The sequence below is a fragment of the Rattus norvegicus genome, chromosome 15 (genome assembly GCF_021556685.1).
Source record: "Rattus norvegicus strain SHRSP/BbbUtx chromosome 15, alternate assembly SHRSP_T2T, whole genome shotgun sequence".
In the NCBI taxonomy this organism is placed as follows: Eukaryota; Metazoa; Chordata; class Mammalia; order Rodentia; family Muridae; genus Rattus; species Rattus norvegicus.
Window position 1 is genome coordinate 4,657,098 of NC_141548.1, and position 16,243 is coordinate 4,673,340.

General features: G+C 43.2%; 1 protein-coding gene across 2 annotated transcripts; it reads right to left on the reverse strand.

Annotated features, from left to right (window-relative positions):
- Positions 1-3,459: 3,459 nt before the first annotated feature.
- On the reverse strand, positions 3,460-16,032 carry LOC148000674 (uncharacterized). 2 transcript variants are annotated; one of them, XM_087586908.1, is made up of 6 exons: positions 15,778-16,032; positions 6,792-6,959; positions 6,541-6,619; positions 5,631-5,790; positions 4,107-4,238; positions 3,460-3,664 (listed from the first exon to the last, which is right to left on the reverse strand). In XM_087586908.1, the coding sequence occupies exons 5-6, from the start codon at positions 4,217-4,219 to the stop codon at positions 3,463-3,465; spliced, it is 315 nt and encodes a 104-aa protein (XP_087443034.1). In that variant the 5' UTR covers positions 4,220-4,238; positions 5,631-5,790; positions 6,541-6,619; positions 6,792-6,959; positions 15,778-16,032; the 3' UTR covers positions 3,460-3,462. The 2 variants fall into 2 exon arrangements, with proteins under 2 accessions (XP_087443034.1, XP_087443033.1); XM_087586907.1 differs by lacking the exons at positions 6,792-6,959; positions 15,778-16,032 and having other exon boundaries at positions 6,541-6,676.
- Between the last annotated feature and the right edge of the window lie 211 nt (positions 16,033-16,243).

Here is a 16,243-nt window from a genome sequence, read left to right on the forward strand (position 1 = left end):
AGCCCTGTACTAGAGTTCTCTGTTTTCTCTTATTTAATATCATATCTAAACACTGGCAAATTATTGTTCAAACCTGCTTACAGAGCCTGGTGGCAAATCTGGAGGAGATCCCTAACCCTTACACCCATTAAATAACCAATCTGGGTGGGTTCCCTGTGGGCCCAAGGGCCAGTTTCTTGGCCTATGTCTGTGGTGAAGAGAACCTGTATGAACTTTTCGGGGGAGTTGGTGTCATGTCCTGAATACAGTTTATTCTACATTATGCCATCTTGTGGCTGGTCCCTCAGGGGAAGAGATGCCTCAACATGAGCCTACCAGAGGCATCCCCTTTCTTTATATAAAATAAATCTTTTTCATCTTAAAAACTCAGAGACCACATTTACTCGGACAGGGAGCATGCATTTCTCTTGGCAAGAAGGATATTCATTTACTGAACAAAAGATGTGAGCAGGAGTCAGTTGCAAACTCTGTTAATGGATACATATGACCACTTGGGGCCTCTCCTGTCATGGACCCTGGATGCCAGACTGCACTGTGTCTGCCCTAGGCAGAAGGAGAGGGGAAGAGGGGATAAACCGGTGAGAAATGTAAAACCTGGAGCTGGTCCTGAGGGAAAAAGAAACTCAACAAATGACTGCTGAGAATTGAACTCAGGACATCTGGAAGAGCAGTCAGTGTTCTTAACCATTGAGCCATCTCTCCAGCCCCAAAGCTAACACTGTCAACAAGGATGGAGCTAACCGCTAGGCTGGACTCAGATTTTGTTCCCGTTGACAAAGAAGTGTTACAGGAAGGAGGAGGGACAACTTCTGAAACACTATATCCTCTACTGCTGACACCTTGTGGAGGTCCTGTGGCCATTTAACATCAAAAGCAGGCCACTCTAAGTTACATTAAGTGGTCTTTAGTCCTAACAACCTGTCCCATGTCAAAAAATTTCGTCAGTCCAAGTCCAAGAACACAGAAAACAAAAGAACAACTAACACAAAGTGCCCTCCTTGGCAGCTGAAGTACACAGACCAGCCTGTCCATGCCACGGACAGGATAACTCAGGCCTTCTGCTCCAGCCACTGGCCAGATCAAAGTCCTGTTACTGAGGCTGTCCGAGCCCTCCTTAAGCTTGCACATATGAATCTGACCAAAAGCAGAACACATGGAAGCTAGATAGAGGCAACATAGACAACTGTGGTACATCGCTCAAGCTGTCACTTCCCCGATTCACCACTCTCCTGTGGGTCCCCCACAAGAGGGGAGTTTACTGGCCAATACACAAAATGTGAGGTGCAAATTGAACCACTACCTGGACCTCCTGAAATGTGACTCACAGAGGAGGAAATCTATGCAAAAACAAGAGTTTAGAAATTCCAAAATATCAGGGTCATCCCATTTCAGAGAGAGAAGTCCCTGAGTAGAGTCTACCAGGGAGTTATATACTTGCAATTAAGGTAGAATTCAAACAATTGGGGCAGAATTTGGAGAAAGGTAACTATATAGGGTACTATCAGTGGAGAGAGGCAACCTCCAAATTGACTTGCAGTCAGTGGGCTGTTTTGGGACCTTCTGAGGGAGTCGGATGGGGAGTCACAGGAGGCTTTTTCAACAGTCTGGTTTGCAGCTGTTGCAGGAACTACACTAGCTCTACTCCTCCTGGAAGGGAGGGGTCCTTCTGTGCTCAGAGGTTTGTGGTCGAATTTTCCCACTGGCCTCAGATTTGTTCCAACTCGGGCTCTTTCATGGGGACTTTGGATCTGGAAAGCTGTGGAAATGCTTTAAATAGGGCTTAATGGGCTATCCTAGAACAAATATGGAAGACTTTATTACTGAAAGTGGTTTAAATTGTGTGACTGTGTCCCAAGCATACTGTGAAGAATTTCAATATTTGCTTAGAGACTCTTTGGGGAGATTTTATGGTAAAGAATGTGGCTACCTTTTGCACTTGTCTGAAGATTCTGCGTGAGACCTAGATTAAGAAAATCAGATAAATTGAATTGAAAAAGGAAGTCTCAGAAACACCACTATGTGGCCCCCATAGTCTCATACGTTTGAAGAAGCCTCTGGAAGCCTCAGAGTGGAATGAGAAGGTTTGTATACGCTTGGCCCAGGGAGCGGTACTATTATGAGTTATGGCTCCTTTGGAGTAGGTATTTCCTTGTTGGGTCAGGTGTTTAGCTGTGGGTCTGGCCTTTAAGACCCTCATCCTAGCTGCCTGAAACTGAGTATTCTGCTAGCAAACATCAGATGAAGATGTAGAACTCTCAGCTCCTACAGCACCATATCTGCTTAGATGCTGCCAGGCTCCCACCTTGATGATAAAGAACTGAAAATCTGAACCTTTAATCCAGCTCCAATTAAATGCTGCCCTTTATAACATTTGTCTTAGTCATGGTATCTGTTCTCGGCAGTGAAACCCTAACTAAAAACTTCACATAGATGCCTGGAAGTTTAGATAATTAGCATGCAGACCCCATAAATGTGTCCCTACATATCTCAAGAAACACTTTGTTCAGGTATGATCCATTGCCACAAATAAGGAACACGATGAAGGACAAACGTCCAGGGTAGGGGCTGGAGAGATGGCTCATCATTTGAGAATTTGTTTCTCAAAAGACCTGCAGGGCACCTAACAATCCTCTGTCACTTAAGTTCCAGGTGAAACCCAATGACCTCTTCTGGCCTTTGGGGAATAGCACGCACAGACCTACAGAAGGCAAAACACTCATAAATATAAAATAAATCAACGACAACAACAAACAAAAACAAAAGCACCCAAAGATGGGAAAACCAAAGGAGAAAACTCATAGGGCACCTTTGCCTGGATATTTTGTCCAGCTTTTAAAGAAATCTAGAAACTGAATTGTAAACTATGTGGTCTGCTTGAGTTGAAATCCCAAATGGAACATAGTATATTGTCAAGAACAAAAGTCATCATCCTAATCAAGAAGAACAAGAAAACAACCAGCCATAAAAACCCTATCCCCTGAAAGGTCTTGCAATTTATTATCTCTTCTGTGCAGTTACAATTGATATCATGTTTGAAGGAAACCAAAAGCAAGCAATTCTGTTTCATGACTGCTTCTATACTCCCTATAATATTGTTTTATTTCCTGGGAGATACTACAGAACACCTGATGAATATTCCATTAATATGTTCAACACTCTCATCCACAAAAGAGTATATTTTAGTGGTCACTAAATATTTGATAAGGATACAGCATTGATAATTTTTTCATCATGAAGTTGGTATTCAGAGTTGGACACACAATCTACACTGAAAGTACAATTGTCTTTGTATCTCAGTCTGACTGGGAAGTCATTATGATGCCCAATCCCTGTGAGAATGCAGAGATCCATCTCTGCCTGAGAGCTGTGGGATTTCAGATGGTTACATCACACTTCAATAAAGAAGGTTCTTAAGAGTGACGAGTTCGAGATCACTGTTTGATTCACAAGGATACATTCGATTTATTCAAAAGTAACAGGACACAAGGATCCAATATCTGCGGTGTAGATGGTCTTGCTGGCCTCCTCACAGAACCTCTTTCCCTCCTCACAGGATGCTTGCAGTTCAGTCTGCTCCACCAGCAGTTTTCTGTTCTCATTCATCAAAATCCTTACATTCTTCTTCAATTCATTGCATTCATTCAGGAGGTGGAAGTTTCTGATGCTGAATCAAAAACAAATAATGGTAAATCCCAGGCAGTTTCTATTTGCCTGCCACTCCTGCAAGTACAATCATCCCTTCAAGGGTCCCATCCCCAGGCATCTCCAGACTAGAGCCACAGTTTGCATGTTAGCACCAATTAGAGGCAGGTCAAATCCCGAGTCCGCACTCCATGGGAATCAAAGTACTTCAGAAAATCTTGACACTAGAGGGTATATATACATCAAAGAAGAGGAAATGGTGCATATGGGTGCTTATGTGTTCATGGTATTCTAAAACCATTGGCAGGTGGAGGGCCAATCCCCTCTGAGGGCTGATAGAAGACCCAGCAGCTATACAATCTTCCCATGTGTTTCTCATGGATCACAGATCTTTTTTCAAAGTCATAGCTGGACAGAAGTATTCCCTGCCTAGTGCTGGGGTCTCCTTTCTGTCAGTGACTCACCGGTAGGAATTGTTCTCTTGTATGAGCTCCTTGGACTTCTCCATGGCATCACTTATCCAGTTGGTCATCTTATGCATGTCCATCGTTCTCATCTCATGTTGGGATTTAAGCATTGGCAATTCAACACTCAGCCTGTGTTAGAACATGACCCAAGGAACAAATAACTGTCTGAACTCATGATTTCAGAATTATATGAAGTGTAAATAAAAAGTACCCAATAAAAAATTCAAATTCAAGGAATGGGGGCTGGGGAAGAAAGTGGAAAACTCAAAGACCACAGCAAAAACACAACAGTGAGACTCAAACCATCACTCTCCCATAGAAAATATTTCTCTGCAAATCAGCACACATTTGTTTTGAAATAAGGGCTCCTTAAAAGGCTGGTGAGATACCATCCTACAAAGACCCTCTGTATAGGAGGAGGGAAAGTCTGAGAGCTGCATGTTTGGGAATAACAAGTGCCAAGAATTTATTCCCACAGTGACCTTTTCTAGGTCACAATAAACCATCCTTGGATAGTTAAAAAAAGAAAAGAAAATTCAAAGCAGGAAAATAAATAAATAAATAAATAAATAAATAAATAAATAAATAAATAAATAAATAAATAAGTGAAATCAGAGTGTTCCTTGGATTACCTAAGCCCATTTGTATAACACAAACTTGCTCCTTCCTATTGGTGCTGGTTAAACTAATTATCCTGGGCATTGGACGGCAGAGCCAGGGGACCAAATGGAGGGAGCTGACCTTCAAGATCTGGCCAGGTAAGCATGAAGTAATTGAACAGTTGTGTAAGAAGTATAAGATGTTTCCTCCAGTCTGTGCCATAGCCTTGGGTCCAACAGAAAGATGTGATGACATTTCTCTTGTTTTGAATGCAGAGATTCTCAATCCGTGTTACATGACTCCCAGAGGCCGTAACTACTTTTTGCAGGGAAGAGGATTCATAACACCTCCTCCCCTCAGGAGAGCCCTATGTGCCAGCAAGGTAAACAGAAGGAGCAAAGTGCTCTGTTGATCAATGACGGCCTCCACGGACTCATCACTATCATGACCTGCAAACTGTTCATCAAACAAATCCTCAGACCCAATCAAAGGTCCCAGACTCCCTGATCCTGAGCAAAACACACACAAATACTTTCACATCCATCCATACATACCAACCCATATACAAACATAATTAGAATGCCAACTTTATCGTGGAGGTGCCATAGAATCAGTGTATAACGACCAAAATCAGAGTAAGAGTGAGGACATTCAGGCATTTCATTCCCACACTTAGATGCAGCAAGTGTGACCAGGTCCTTCCAGCTGTTGAAAAAATCCAATCCAACTCCAAGGAGCTCAGGGTCAAGTACAAGAGAGGTTGACCCTAAACACACAGCACCTAGCTTCTCTCACAGGCCAGCACCTGCCAAGGCTCCTTAAAGTCCAGGATGAAAGGTGAAACACTTTCTGGATGTGAGGAAATCTTGGCTTAGCAGAGAGAGCACAGACAGTCAGTAGGTTACAGGGCATAATGACTACCTGTAGTTCAAACCATCATTGACATAAAGGTCCAGGATTCGAGAAAGTTCATCCCGCTCGATTTTACACTTCTGGATTTCAGATTTTAGTTCCTCCAATTTCTTTATACGCTTTTCATGGTTACTGATGAAATTTTCTGATGATGCCTTCTGAATAAACCCTGTAGATAGATAAACACAAGTGAATGTACATATTTGATAGCCCATGGGTAGAAAAGACCATTCTGAATCTCAAAAAGGAGGTTGAGGAAGAGGAAAGGCTGGAGACTTGTTGAATCCCTGAAAGAGAAGAAAAGCTATCTCTAATGTGGACTCTTAAGCTATTTCCCTCTTCCCAACCTCCATTGCCATACATAAGCCTCACTCACTATTACATGATCCCTCATACTGAAAGATAGAATCTACCTCAGACATAAAGATTTGGGACATTGTCAGCAGATATCAGTTGTGGAGCAGGTCAATCCTGGAGTTCACAGCACCATCAAACCCTAATCGTGTGTTCAAGATTAAAGTGTCTGCGACCTCAATTCATGACTAGGGGGTTCATCCTTCCTTGTTGTTGTCATCACAGACTTAGTAACCTACAGGAATCTAGAGGATGAAGTGCTTCAGCACCCAAAAATGAACGGGCACATTGTTATCCTCATAGGGCTTCCTCCTGGCATTCCTTGGCAGTAGAAATTAAAAAGCTCATAGAAAAGAAGCTGCAGGCCTGCCAATTCCTGGCTCTCTGTCAAATTAATCATCAGGACTCTTGACTCTTGGTCTGCAATTGACAAATTCCAAGGCTCCTGCCTGTAAGGACTACTCCTGAAAGGCACAGCTGAAACCTGCCTCCTGGAGGAAGTTCCCCAACTCTACCCAGTACTCACTGTGCATTCCCCAGAATGATTTCATTCTTCCGTACTTACAAGACAGAAGGCCAGCTTTCTTCTGCCTCGGTCTGGTCTCTCCTTGGTCTCCCCTCTCCTTCTGAATGAGCTTGAGCAGCTGTTGAAACATGCCTGTTTGTGAACCCAAAACGCACTGAGGGAATCCCACAGGCAGTTGGTGTCACCACAACACTGGTGACGTCACAGAAGATTCTAGTGCTCTCTTAGATACAAGAGATTGTCCAAGGAAGAGATTACTGATTATGTCACTGGGAAGTTTTATGGCCTACCTGCTACCCAGCTCTCCCAAAAGCAACCAATTTCTATGGGGCCCTTTTCTGCAGCCTCTCTTGTGACCCAGGGAATATCCTTTGACAACTTCTCCTCCAAAGTTAGATATTTCTGTCTGCTTCATCGGATGTCATCAATGCTTTTGATGGGGAGAGTTGGTTACAACCCTGAATTGGATAAGAGATTTTTGTTAGTACCCAAATCTCTAGGGACCACAAATGAGGGAGATTTCTCTCAATAATAAATCTACACCTGAGACAATGCACATACATACAGTCCAATTCCCAAAGTTTCCCTGTTTCCTAGAGGCCAATATATTTCTCCTATAATTTTACTTTTATAAAACCTGAATAATATTTGCTTATTGTGCATTCCTTGATAGCCAGGACTATTTCAACATACACGTCCATGTATTTCACAAAGTCAATGTTAATAATCCTACTTTTTGCAATAAAAACTCCCTTTTTTTGGGAAAATAGGGGATCAACTTGAGGGCAAATATAAAATATTAGATTTCTATACCTTCTTTTACATATTAAGTAGGACATCATCCCTTTCTCAAATATAGCCAGACAATTAAATTGGTCATCAGTGAGTAAAGGTCAACCTGGACTGCGTGTTCCTACATTTTAGCCCGACAGCCATCACTTCTCCAATATCTGTCTTCCTTAATTTCCAAGTCCAGGCATGAGGATATCGGGGGTTGCCCCTTGATACTTTACTCATAGCAAACATAAGAATCAGCGGGATGGGCAGGGAGTCGAAGGGCCTGAGGTCAGGTTAAGCCTCAATTTTAGTGGGTCCATAAGTTCAGGGGAAAGTCCATTTGGCATTGTCATGTGTGGCGTCTGTGTTCTTCTCCTAGGTGCGCTCAATCTGTGCTATGACGCCTCCTACCCTCACAGACGTAAGAGTGAAAATCACGTCTGTCTTTTCTGGGAAGGGCTCTGCCTCTGACTCCCACCTGGAGTTGGACAACATCGCTATACAAAGCTCAAAACAGAGGAGTGGAGATGATGGATGCTTCAGAAGTTTAGGGTCATTTCTTCCAAATAAGGCACATATTTTTCCAATGTAATTTTTCCTTTCTTCTTTCACCCATGGTAGCTGGCTTCTTTCCTGGCCTGAAGTATACTGGAGTCCAATCTTTTGGATGACTGAAGCATCTTTTTTTGAGATGACAGGCCCACCAAGGGGCCTGCTGCATACAGGCCCCTATCACCAAGGAAGTTGTTGCTACAGAATCATAGCATGGTGGTAGCAGCACATGATCTCTCACAGTCTTCTCTGCTGCAATTGCTAAAAGAATAATCGGGTTGTTTGTTTTTTAATATTTCATTGGAAATACCTACAATGCTGGTCAGAATTGATACATGCCTTTAATCCCAGCACCCATAAAGTTTTTTTTTTCTTTTTTCTCTTCTTTTTTTTGCAATTGTTGTTAGAATTCCTGTTGTTTTCTTTGGTAATTCCCTCTATTTGCTCTGTACCTAGAATGTTAAGTCCACACTCTTCATGGCCCTATTCTTCATGGTAAAGATTTTGCTCTTACCACCCACACCACACATGATCACATTATTTACTTTCAAAGAAGGAAAACAGGCATGAAGAAGAGAGTTAACGTGTATGGTCTCAGGTAATCAATGCATCATGAGTGCAGGATGGCATCCTAGGGTTTTGGATTGACAAGCTTCTGGTTTTGAGATTGACAGGCCTCTGCAGAAGTCTCCAGTTGAGTAGCAGAGAGTCTGGAAAGGCTGAAATAATGGCTTCCCACGCATGGAAAAGGCTGCCCTTCAGTGCCTCTGCAGCCTGAGCAGAGGTCTACCAAGAGCACAAGGGCACTTGACCAGAGCTGGTAAGGGACTGCCTTTTGGATGATCCGTGAGACCTGGATGAACAGAGGCCTCCAGAGTCCTGATAAAGGGAAGGAGAGTCACATAGATGTGCTGGAAACAATTGATCTTTGGGCTGCAAGTCGTGCATTTATCTTTGCTGTGTAAATAGTATTTGTAAGTGACAAAGGCATCCTACTTTATCATGTCTAGTCACCCTAGTTGTTAAAGTGTTCGCTAGTGTAAACATAGTAGAGTCACTACAACATTACACTGTGTCCCATTTTGTTAAAGAACTTTATTTTATTTTTTATTTATACATATTTTACTTATTCACATTGCATGCTGCTCACTGCCCCCTGACACCCGGTTACTCTCTCCCACAATCCTTCCCCAACTCTCCTAGTATATTCTTCTCTGGGTGTATGAGGGCCAGCTATCACAGTAGATCCCTTCTTCCACCAAAGCCAATTTACCCTGTCCTGGGGCAGGTGCTGAGGATGCTGGTAATGGATGCCTTTGGCTTTCTTCATGCTCCAATTTGCTGGCTTTGGGAAGTTCATGCAGATCTGTCTGTGAACTTGGTACTTCATGTAGACAGCACACAAGAAGCACTGATTTGGATAATGTTCTTGAGAGTATATTTCAATCAAACTTACTCCCACTAATATCCTAAGAATGACAAAGGTAATGGGACACTATACATCTATTCCAGGAGTTTCCATTTCTGAGAGCAGCAGAATAGAAGCCCACAAATTGGCAAAGTTAAGTGAGGTCACACAGGGGACCTAAGAGCACACTGCTGCTTTCCTAGAGTGTATCCTAGAGGCTTATGGTATCTATACACCCACAGATCCATATGCACTGAACACCAGGCTATTCATTGCTTTTGTCACTCACTTTGCCACAAATATTAGAAATCCCAAAAGTCAGAGAAATTTGGAGGTATGAATAAGTCCCAGGGGCTGGAGTAAGCTCAAAAAGTCTGTGACAACAAAGAACTGAATGAGAATCAGAGAGACAAGATGCTCACCAAGACCATAGTCGTATCCCATTAAGAAAATATGAATAATAAGCCATCAGGTGAAAATATAAAGTAGGAGGTCAGAGCCCTAGGAGGTCTATCCTTTGCCCTCAGGGAAGCAGCCATTCTCTCAGCCATTCCAGGCCCTCGGCCACACAATCAGAGACTTCCCCAACAACTCACTGACCTTTCTCAAAGACCTATCTGGGCTTCTCCCTGTAGAATAGGACATGCAGAGTCCTTTAGGACCCGCCAAGAGGTCTCCTCCACACAGGCTCCTTGTGGGCAAAGGAAAATGTTCCTGCGAATCTGCCATGGCAGCAGGAGTTTCAACCAGGCTGCTCTTAGTTCCAGCTCACTGGATGCAGGCCTGAGGCCATGGGGTGTCTTGGAAAGGAAGAAGCACACACTACCTCACAGCTCCCTCTGCTGGCGACTGCTAGAACTGTGATAGGACGTGTGTGTTTATTAGAAGCATCCACAAAGCTGATCAAAGTCAGCACACGCATTAATCCCAGGATTCAAAATTTATGTTAATCGTTGATGTTCTTGTTTTTTGTTTGGTTTTTGTTTTTAATCCCCCCTCCACAGCTAATTGCTCTATACCTAGAATATTAAGCTCACGCTCTGGAGGGACCTATTCATGTTAGGCAATGCTTTTATTCTTACTAACCACTCCACAGATGATCCCATTATTTACTTTCAAATAAGAAGACAGTCATAGAGAAGTGAGTTAACCAGTATGCTCTCACAGAAGAAACACATCACGACTATGGAATGGCACCACAATCTTTTGCATTTGTTATGCCTTTTTAAATTTTTTTATTCTTTATATGTTTTTAGTTACATTCAAATGTTACAGCCTTTCTCTGTTTCACACCCATATCCCCCCTACTCCATCCCCCTCACCCTGTTTCTCTGAGGGTGTTCTCCCACCCACCCAACCCTTTCTGCCACACTGCCCTGACATTCTTCTACACTGGGGCATAGAGCCTTCACAGGACCAAGGGCGTCTTCTCTCATTGATGCCCAACAAGCCAATCCTTTTCTACACATGCTGCTGGAGCCCTGGGTCTGTCCATTTGTACCATTTGAATGGTGGTTTAGTCTCTTGGATCTGTAGTTGGTTGGTATTATTGTTGTTATGGGGTTGCAAACCCGTTCAGCTCCTTCAATCCTTCCTCTGCGTCCTCCATTGTTCTCAGTTCAATGGTTGACTCCAAACATCCGCCTCTGTATTTGTCATGCTCTGGCAGTGCCTTTCAGAAGACAGCTATATCAGGCTCCTGTCAGCTCATACTTCTTGGCATCACCAATATTGTCTGGGTCTGGTGGATGTATATAGGCTGGATCCCCAGTTAGGGCAGTCCCTGGGTAGCCTTTCCTCAGTCTCTGCTCCAGACTTCATCTCCACACTTCCTCCTGTGAGTATTTTTGTTCCCCCTTCTGAGAAGGACTGAAGCTTCCACACTTTGGTCATCCTTCTTGAGCTTCATGTGGTCTGTGGATTGCATCTTGGGTAATCTGAGATTTTGGGCTAATATCCACTTATCAGTGAGTGCATACCATGTGGGTTTTCTTGTGATTGGGTTACCTCACTCAGGATGATATTTTCTAGTTCCTTCCATTGCCATAAGATTTCCATGAAGTCATTGTTCTTAATAGCTGAGTAGTATTCACTGTGTAAATGTACCCCATTTTCTGTATCCATTCCTCTGTTGAAGGGCATCTGGGTTTTTCCCAGCTTCTGGCCCTTATGAATACGGCTGCTATGAACATAGTGGAGCATGTGTCTTTGTTGTATGTTGGAGCATCTTTTGGGTATATGCCCAGGAGAGGTATAGCTGGGTCCTCAGGCAGTGCAATGTTCAATTTTTGAGGAACCTCCAGACTGATTTCCAGAGAGGTTATCCAGTTTGCAATCCTACCAACAGTGGAGGAGTGTTCCTCTTTCTCCGCATTCTCAGCAGCATCTGCTGACACCTGAGTTTTTGATCTTAGCCTTTCTGACTGGTGTGAGGTGGAATCTCAGGGTTATTTTGATTTGCATTTCCCTGATGACTGAGAATTTTGAACATAAGAAGGCATTTTAAGAAATGATGCTACCCTAACTGGTGGTCTGCATGTAGTTGAGTGCCAATTGATCCATTTCTCTCTCTTTCTACACAGTTCAAGTCCAAGTGAATCAAGGAAATCCACATAAAACCAAACATGCAGAAGCTAGTAGAAGGGAAAGTGTCACAAAGTTTCTAGAACACATTTGCACAGGAGAACGTTTTCAGAACAGAATACCAAAGAGTCAGGGTCTAAGATCAACAGTAAATGTATGAAATCTCAACAATCTGAAAACTTTCTTTAAAGCAAAGGACACTGCCAGTAGGACAAAACAGCAAGCTACAGATTCGTAGAAGAGTTTTACCAACCCTACATCTGAGAGAGTGCCAAAATTCAAAATAAACAAAATACTCAAAAAGGTAAACTCCCAGAGTAACAAATAACCCGACTTTTACACTGGGTCAGAGAGCTAAACCAGGAATTCTCAACTGAGGATCTCAGTGCCTACGAAACTCATCAAGAAATGTTCGACATCCTTAGTTATCAGAAAAAGGCAAATCAAAACGAACCTGTGATTCTTCATTACACCAATCAGAATGGCTAAGATAAAAACTAAGGCAGCAGCAGAGTGGGCTGGGATGTAGAGAAAGTGGAACACTCCTCCATTGCTGGTGCGATTACTAGCTGTATAGCCACTCTGGATATCAATGTGGAGGATCAGGGAACATTGCAAATAGCTTTACCTGAAGACCCAGCTTTACCACCCACTTCAGCGCATATACTCAAACATGATCCACAAATGACAAGGACGTGTGGATGAATATGTTCATAGCAGCCTTACTCATATTAGTCAAATGCTGGAAACAACCACGATAGACCTCAACTCAACTGAGGAATGAATATAGAAAGTGCGCTCTATTCAAACAGAGGAACATTACTCGGGTATCAAAGATGAATACACCAAGAACTTCATAGGCAAAAGGATGGAATTGGAAAATAGTGAAGTAACAGAGATCGAAAAGGACATAACATGGGATGTATTTAGTGACAAATGGATGTTAGCCCAAAAGTTCAGAAGACCCACTATACAATTCATTGATCACACGAAGGGTAACATGTCAGAAGGCCAAATTGTGGATGCTTGAACCCACTTAGAAGGGGAAGAACATAATCATGAGAGGCAGAAGGATGGAGGGACCTAGGTAGAGGCAGGGAAGGATGGACAAAGGGTGGGGGGAGTAGCAACAATGAAAAGAGACAAGAGAGAAACCCAGAGGAAAAGTGGAATAAATAACAATAAGCATCAGTGGTGGGTGGTGAACTTGGGTAACCCAAATGAAAAACGAAGAAGTCAAAATCTTTTCATTTGCAGATGACGTGATACTATTTTTAAAACTAAAAATGTATCACCATCTCTCTCTTTTTTTTTTTCCTTTTCTTTTTTTTCGGAGCTGGGGACCGAACCCAGGGCCTTGGGCTCGCTAGGCAAGCGCTCTACCGCGGAGCTAAATCCCCAACCCCAATATCACCATCTCTTAAGACTGATAAATACATTCATAAAAGCACAATACAATGTGAACACACAAAATTTCTTAGCCTTCCTTTATGCCAATCCAAATCATACCATGAGAAAATCTGGGAAAAATTCCCCTCATAATCATCTGAAAATATAAAATAAAATAATGTGGATTGAAATACTTAAAATGCAAAGACAAATATGAATTAGTTAGAGGTGATCCTAAATAGAGACAACTTGTCTCTAAAAAATTAAGTTTCTTAAAGCTGAAAATACATTCATTAAAGTAGTAGAATGCAAAATAACACACAAAACTCATTACCTTTCCTGTATACCAAAAACCAACTATGGGAAAGAAATCAGGGAAATATTCTACTCAAAATAGTCTTAAAATATATAACAAAACACCCTGGATAAGCACACTTATAAAGCATACTATTAGTAAGAAGACATATAAAGTGCCTTGTCCATATGAAGCCAGACAAGAATTTGTGGATCTAGAAGACAAGGTATGAAGGACTGCGTGTAAATCCCAGTGACTGAGAAAGCAGCCTGGAGCCAGTTGTGTTATTGAGACTTCAGACAGCTTGGCCTTTACACATGTGACACAGCAGACTTCCATGAGCAAATCCTTAGCCTGGAAGATGTAGTTATGGTAGCACAGAAAAACAAACACACAACTGTCCCCTTTGCCTGCCTCTTACTACTCTGATCTCCCACATCACAGGAGGCTGAATGGTCTTCCGCATACCCTGAGACGCAGCTCACAAGGGACAGCACCTGTCTTCAACAGAGCTTCATCTGAGCCTGCCCTTGGCCTGTGGTGGATGTGCAGGAAGTGAGCTGACAGGTGAAACGTAGCATGGCTGGGTCTCAAAGTGCAGCTTGAGACTCACCCACTGTGATTGTCAACACTTCCATGTCTCCATTGGGGGGCAGTGTCACAATGTCCCCCTACTGTCTTCTCACTCCATTCACATGCTTCGTGTGACACAAGCTCACTCACAGTTCCACAGGAGGCAGCATAGCTTCAGAGCCCTCATGTCTGGGCACAGAAGCCAAGAGAGCCATGTCCCAGTTCACAGTGACAATGTAGATAAGCCAGGGCCTTTCCTCCAAGTTTTACTTTCAAGTATATCCTTTTATTGCAGTTTATGCTACTCTTTCTAGAAGGCCACGTTGCGGGAGAGCATTTGGATTTTGCCTGATCCACAATTTACAGATTACTTACATAGACTCCTAGAGGATTTCAGTGGCAAGGTTTCCCTAAAGTTGTATGCAAACTAACCACACACACACACACACACACACACACACACACACACACACACACACACACACACACGGTGTACAGATAATAGAGACATGCATGTTGAAGTAAAGTTAGGACCGTGGATCTAGAAGATAAGATGTGAAGTGTTGTGCTAAAATCTAAGATCCTAGGACGGAGGATGGGAAACAATTGTGAGTGGGACTTTCCCACAACTTGGCCACATGAACAATGCAGTGAGAAACAACAGACCTGCATGGTCAAAGTCAAAGCCCAGGAATGTACACAGTCTACTGAATGTGATTGCAGCTCATCTCTCTGATCTGTAATAGAAGAGTTCAGGTGTTTCCCACATACACTGACATAGAGCAGCTGAGGGCCAGCACCTCTCCTGCATACTACTTCATTACAGTCCAACCCTAGCACCCTGAAGGATATTTAAGAATGGACCTGATAGGTGATCTTTTGACCTAGCTTAATATGTAGCTGAAGCTGAGGATGTCAACATTCCCAGAGCTCTGTTGAGCAGTGGGTGCTGATTTACTCTGGCTCCCTTAGTAATACTTCAGAAAACCAAGGAGACAGCCTCCTCAGGCCTATTCACAGCTGCACAGGATGGGACTTGGCTTCAGAACACCCTAGCCTGTGGTACATAACCAGGATGAAAGCTACAAACTCCTTCAGCAATCATTTGCTGTGGTGATGCCCAGAATCACAGATAGATCTCTCTAGACCCCAGGACTGTAGATATAGATGCCTTGTATTGGTAGAACATGATCGTTTAGTACACCCACTTACTACTCAGGACACCTAGAGAAGTCAGGAAGGAGCCAGTCCTGGTTCTGGTTCACTGACTAACAGTTCTTCACTGCACTAGAAAACTGCAAGACACTCACACGTGTTGACTCAGAAATCTAAGGGGACCACTATCAGGGAATGGTAGTCAGAATAACTCTAGTGGAAAGCCTGAGATGATGAGGTCTCATCTAGAAGTCTTCTCTCTCCCAGATATTAGTGTCAGACACAAACTGAACCAATCCAAAGGGGGAAGAGTCAGCTCTGAGCCGAGGATACCACACTAGTCTCTCCCTTCTTCCTAAGGACCTTTGTCTTCTAGATAAAAGGAGTAAAAGCCATGAGCTCTCAGGAAAACAGTGGTGCCCTTCCCAACAACTGGCATCTGAAATAGAGAAATTAATGATGTAAAGTCTCTGACTTCCAGGAACCATAACAAGCAGGGAAGTCCAGCTGCTTCTTATAAGCTCCCGGCTCCAGATTTCCATACCTGGAACGCTCAGCTTAAGCTCTCTCCTCAAGGAACCTCCTCACCCATTGCCCAGAGCTCACTGAGCTTTCCCGTGGACCATTTATTTCTTCCTTTTTTACAACAAGACAGAAGGGCAGCTTCCTTCTCCCCAACTCTCATCTCTTCATGCACTTTGTTCTTTCTCCCAAATGGCCGGCTTAGCCTGGACAACAGGTCAATCAGTGAACCATAGAGACACTGAAGGAACATCCCACAGGCAGTTGGTGCCACCACAACACTTGTGACATCACAGAAGATGCCAGGGCTCTCCTGGATACAAGAGATTGTTCAGGGAAGGGTCCACTGATGATGTCACTGGGAACTGCCAGGGCCTCCTGCTAACCAGCTTTCCTTATGGTGACCAGATTCTGAGGTGCCATCTCCAGGAGGCTCTCCAGTGACACAATGGAACCCTTTCCATATCTCCTCCCTCTAAAGCTAGAGA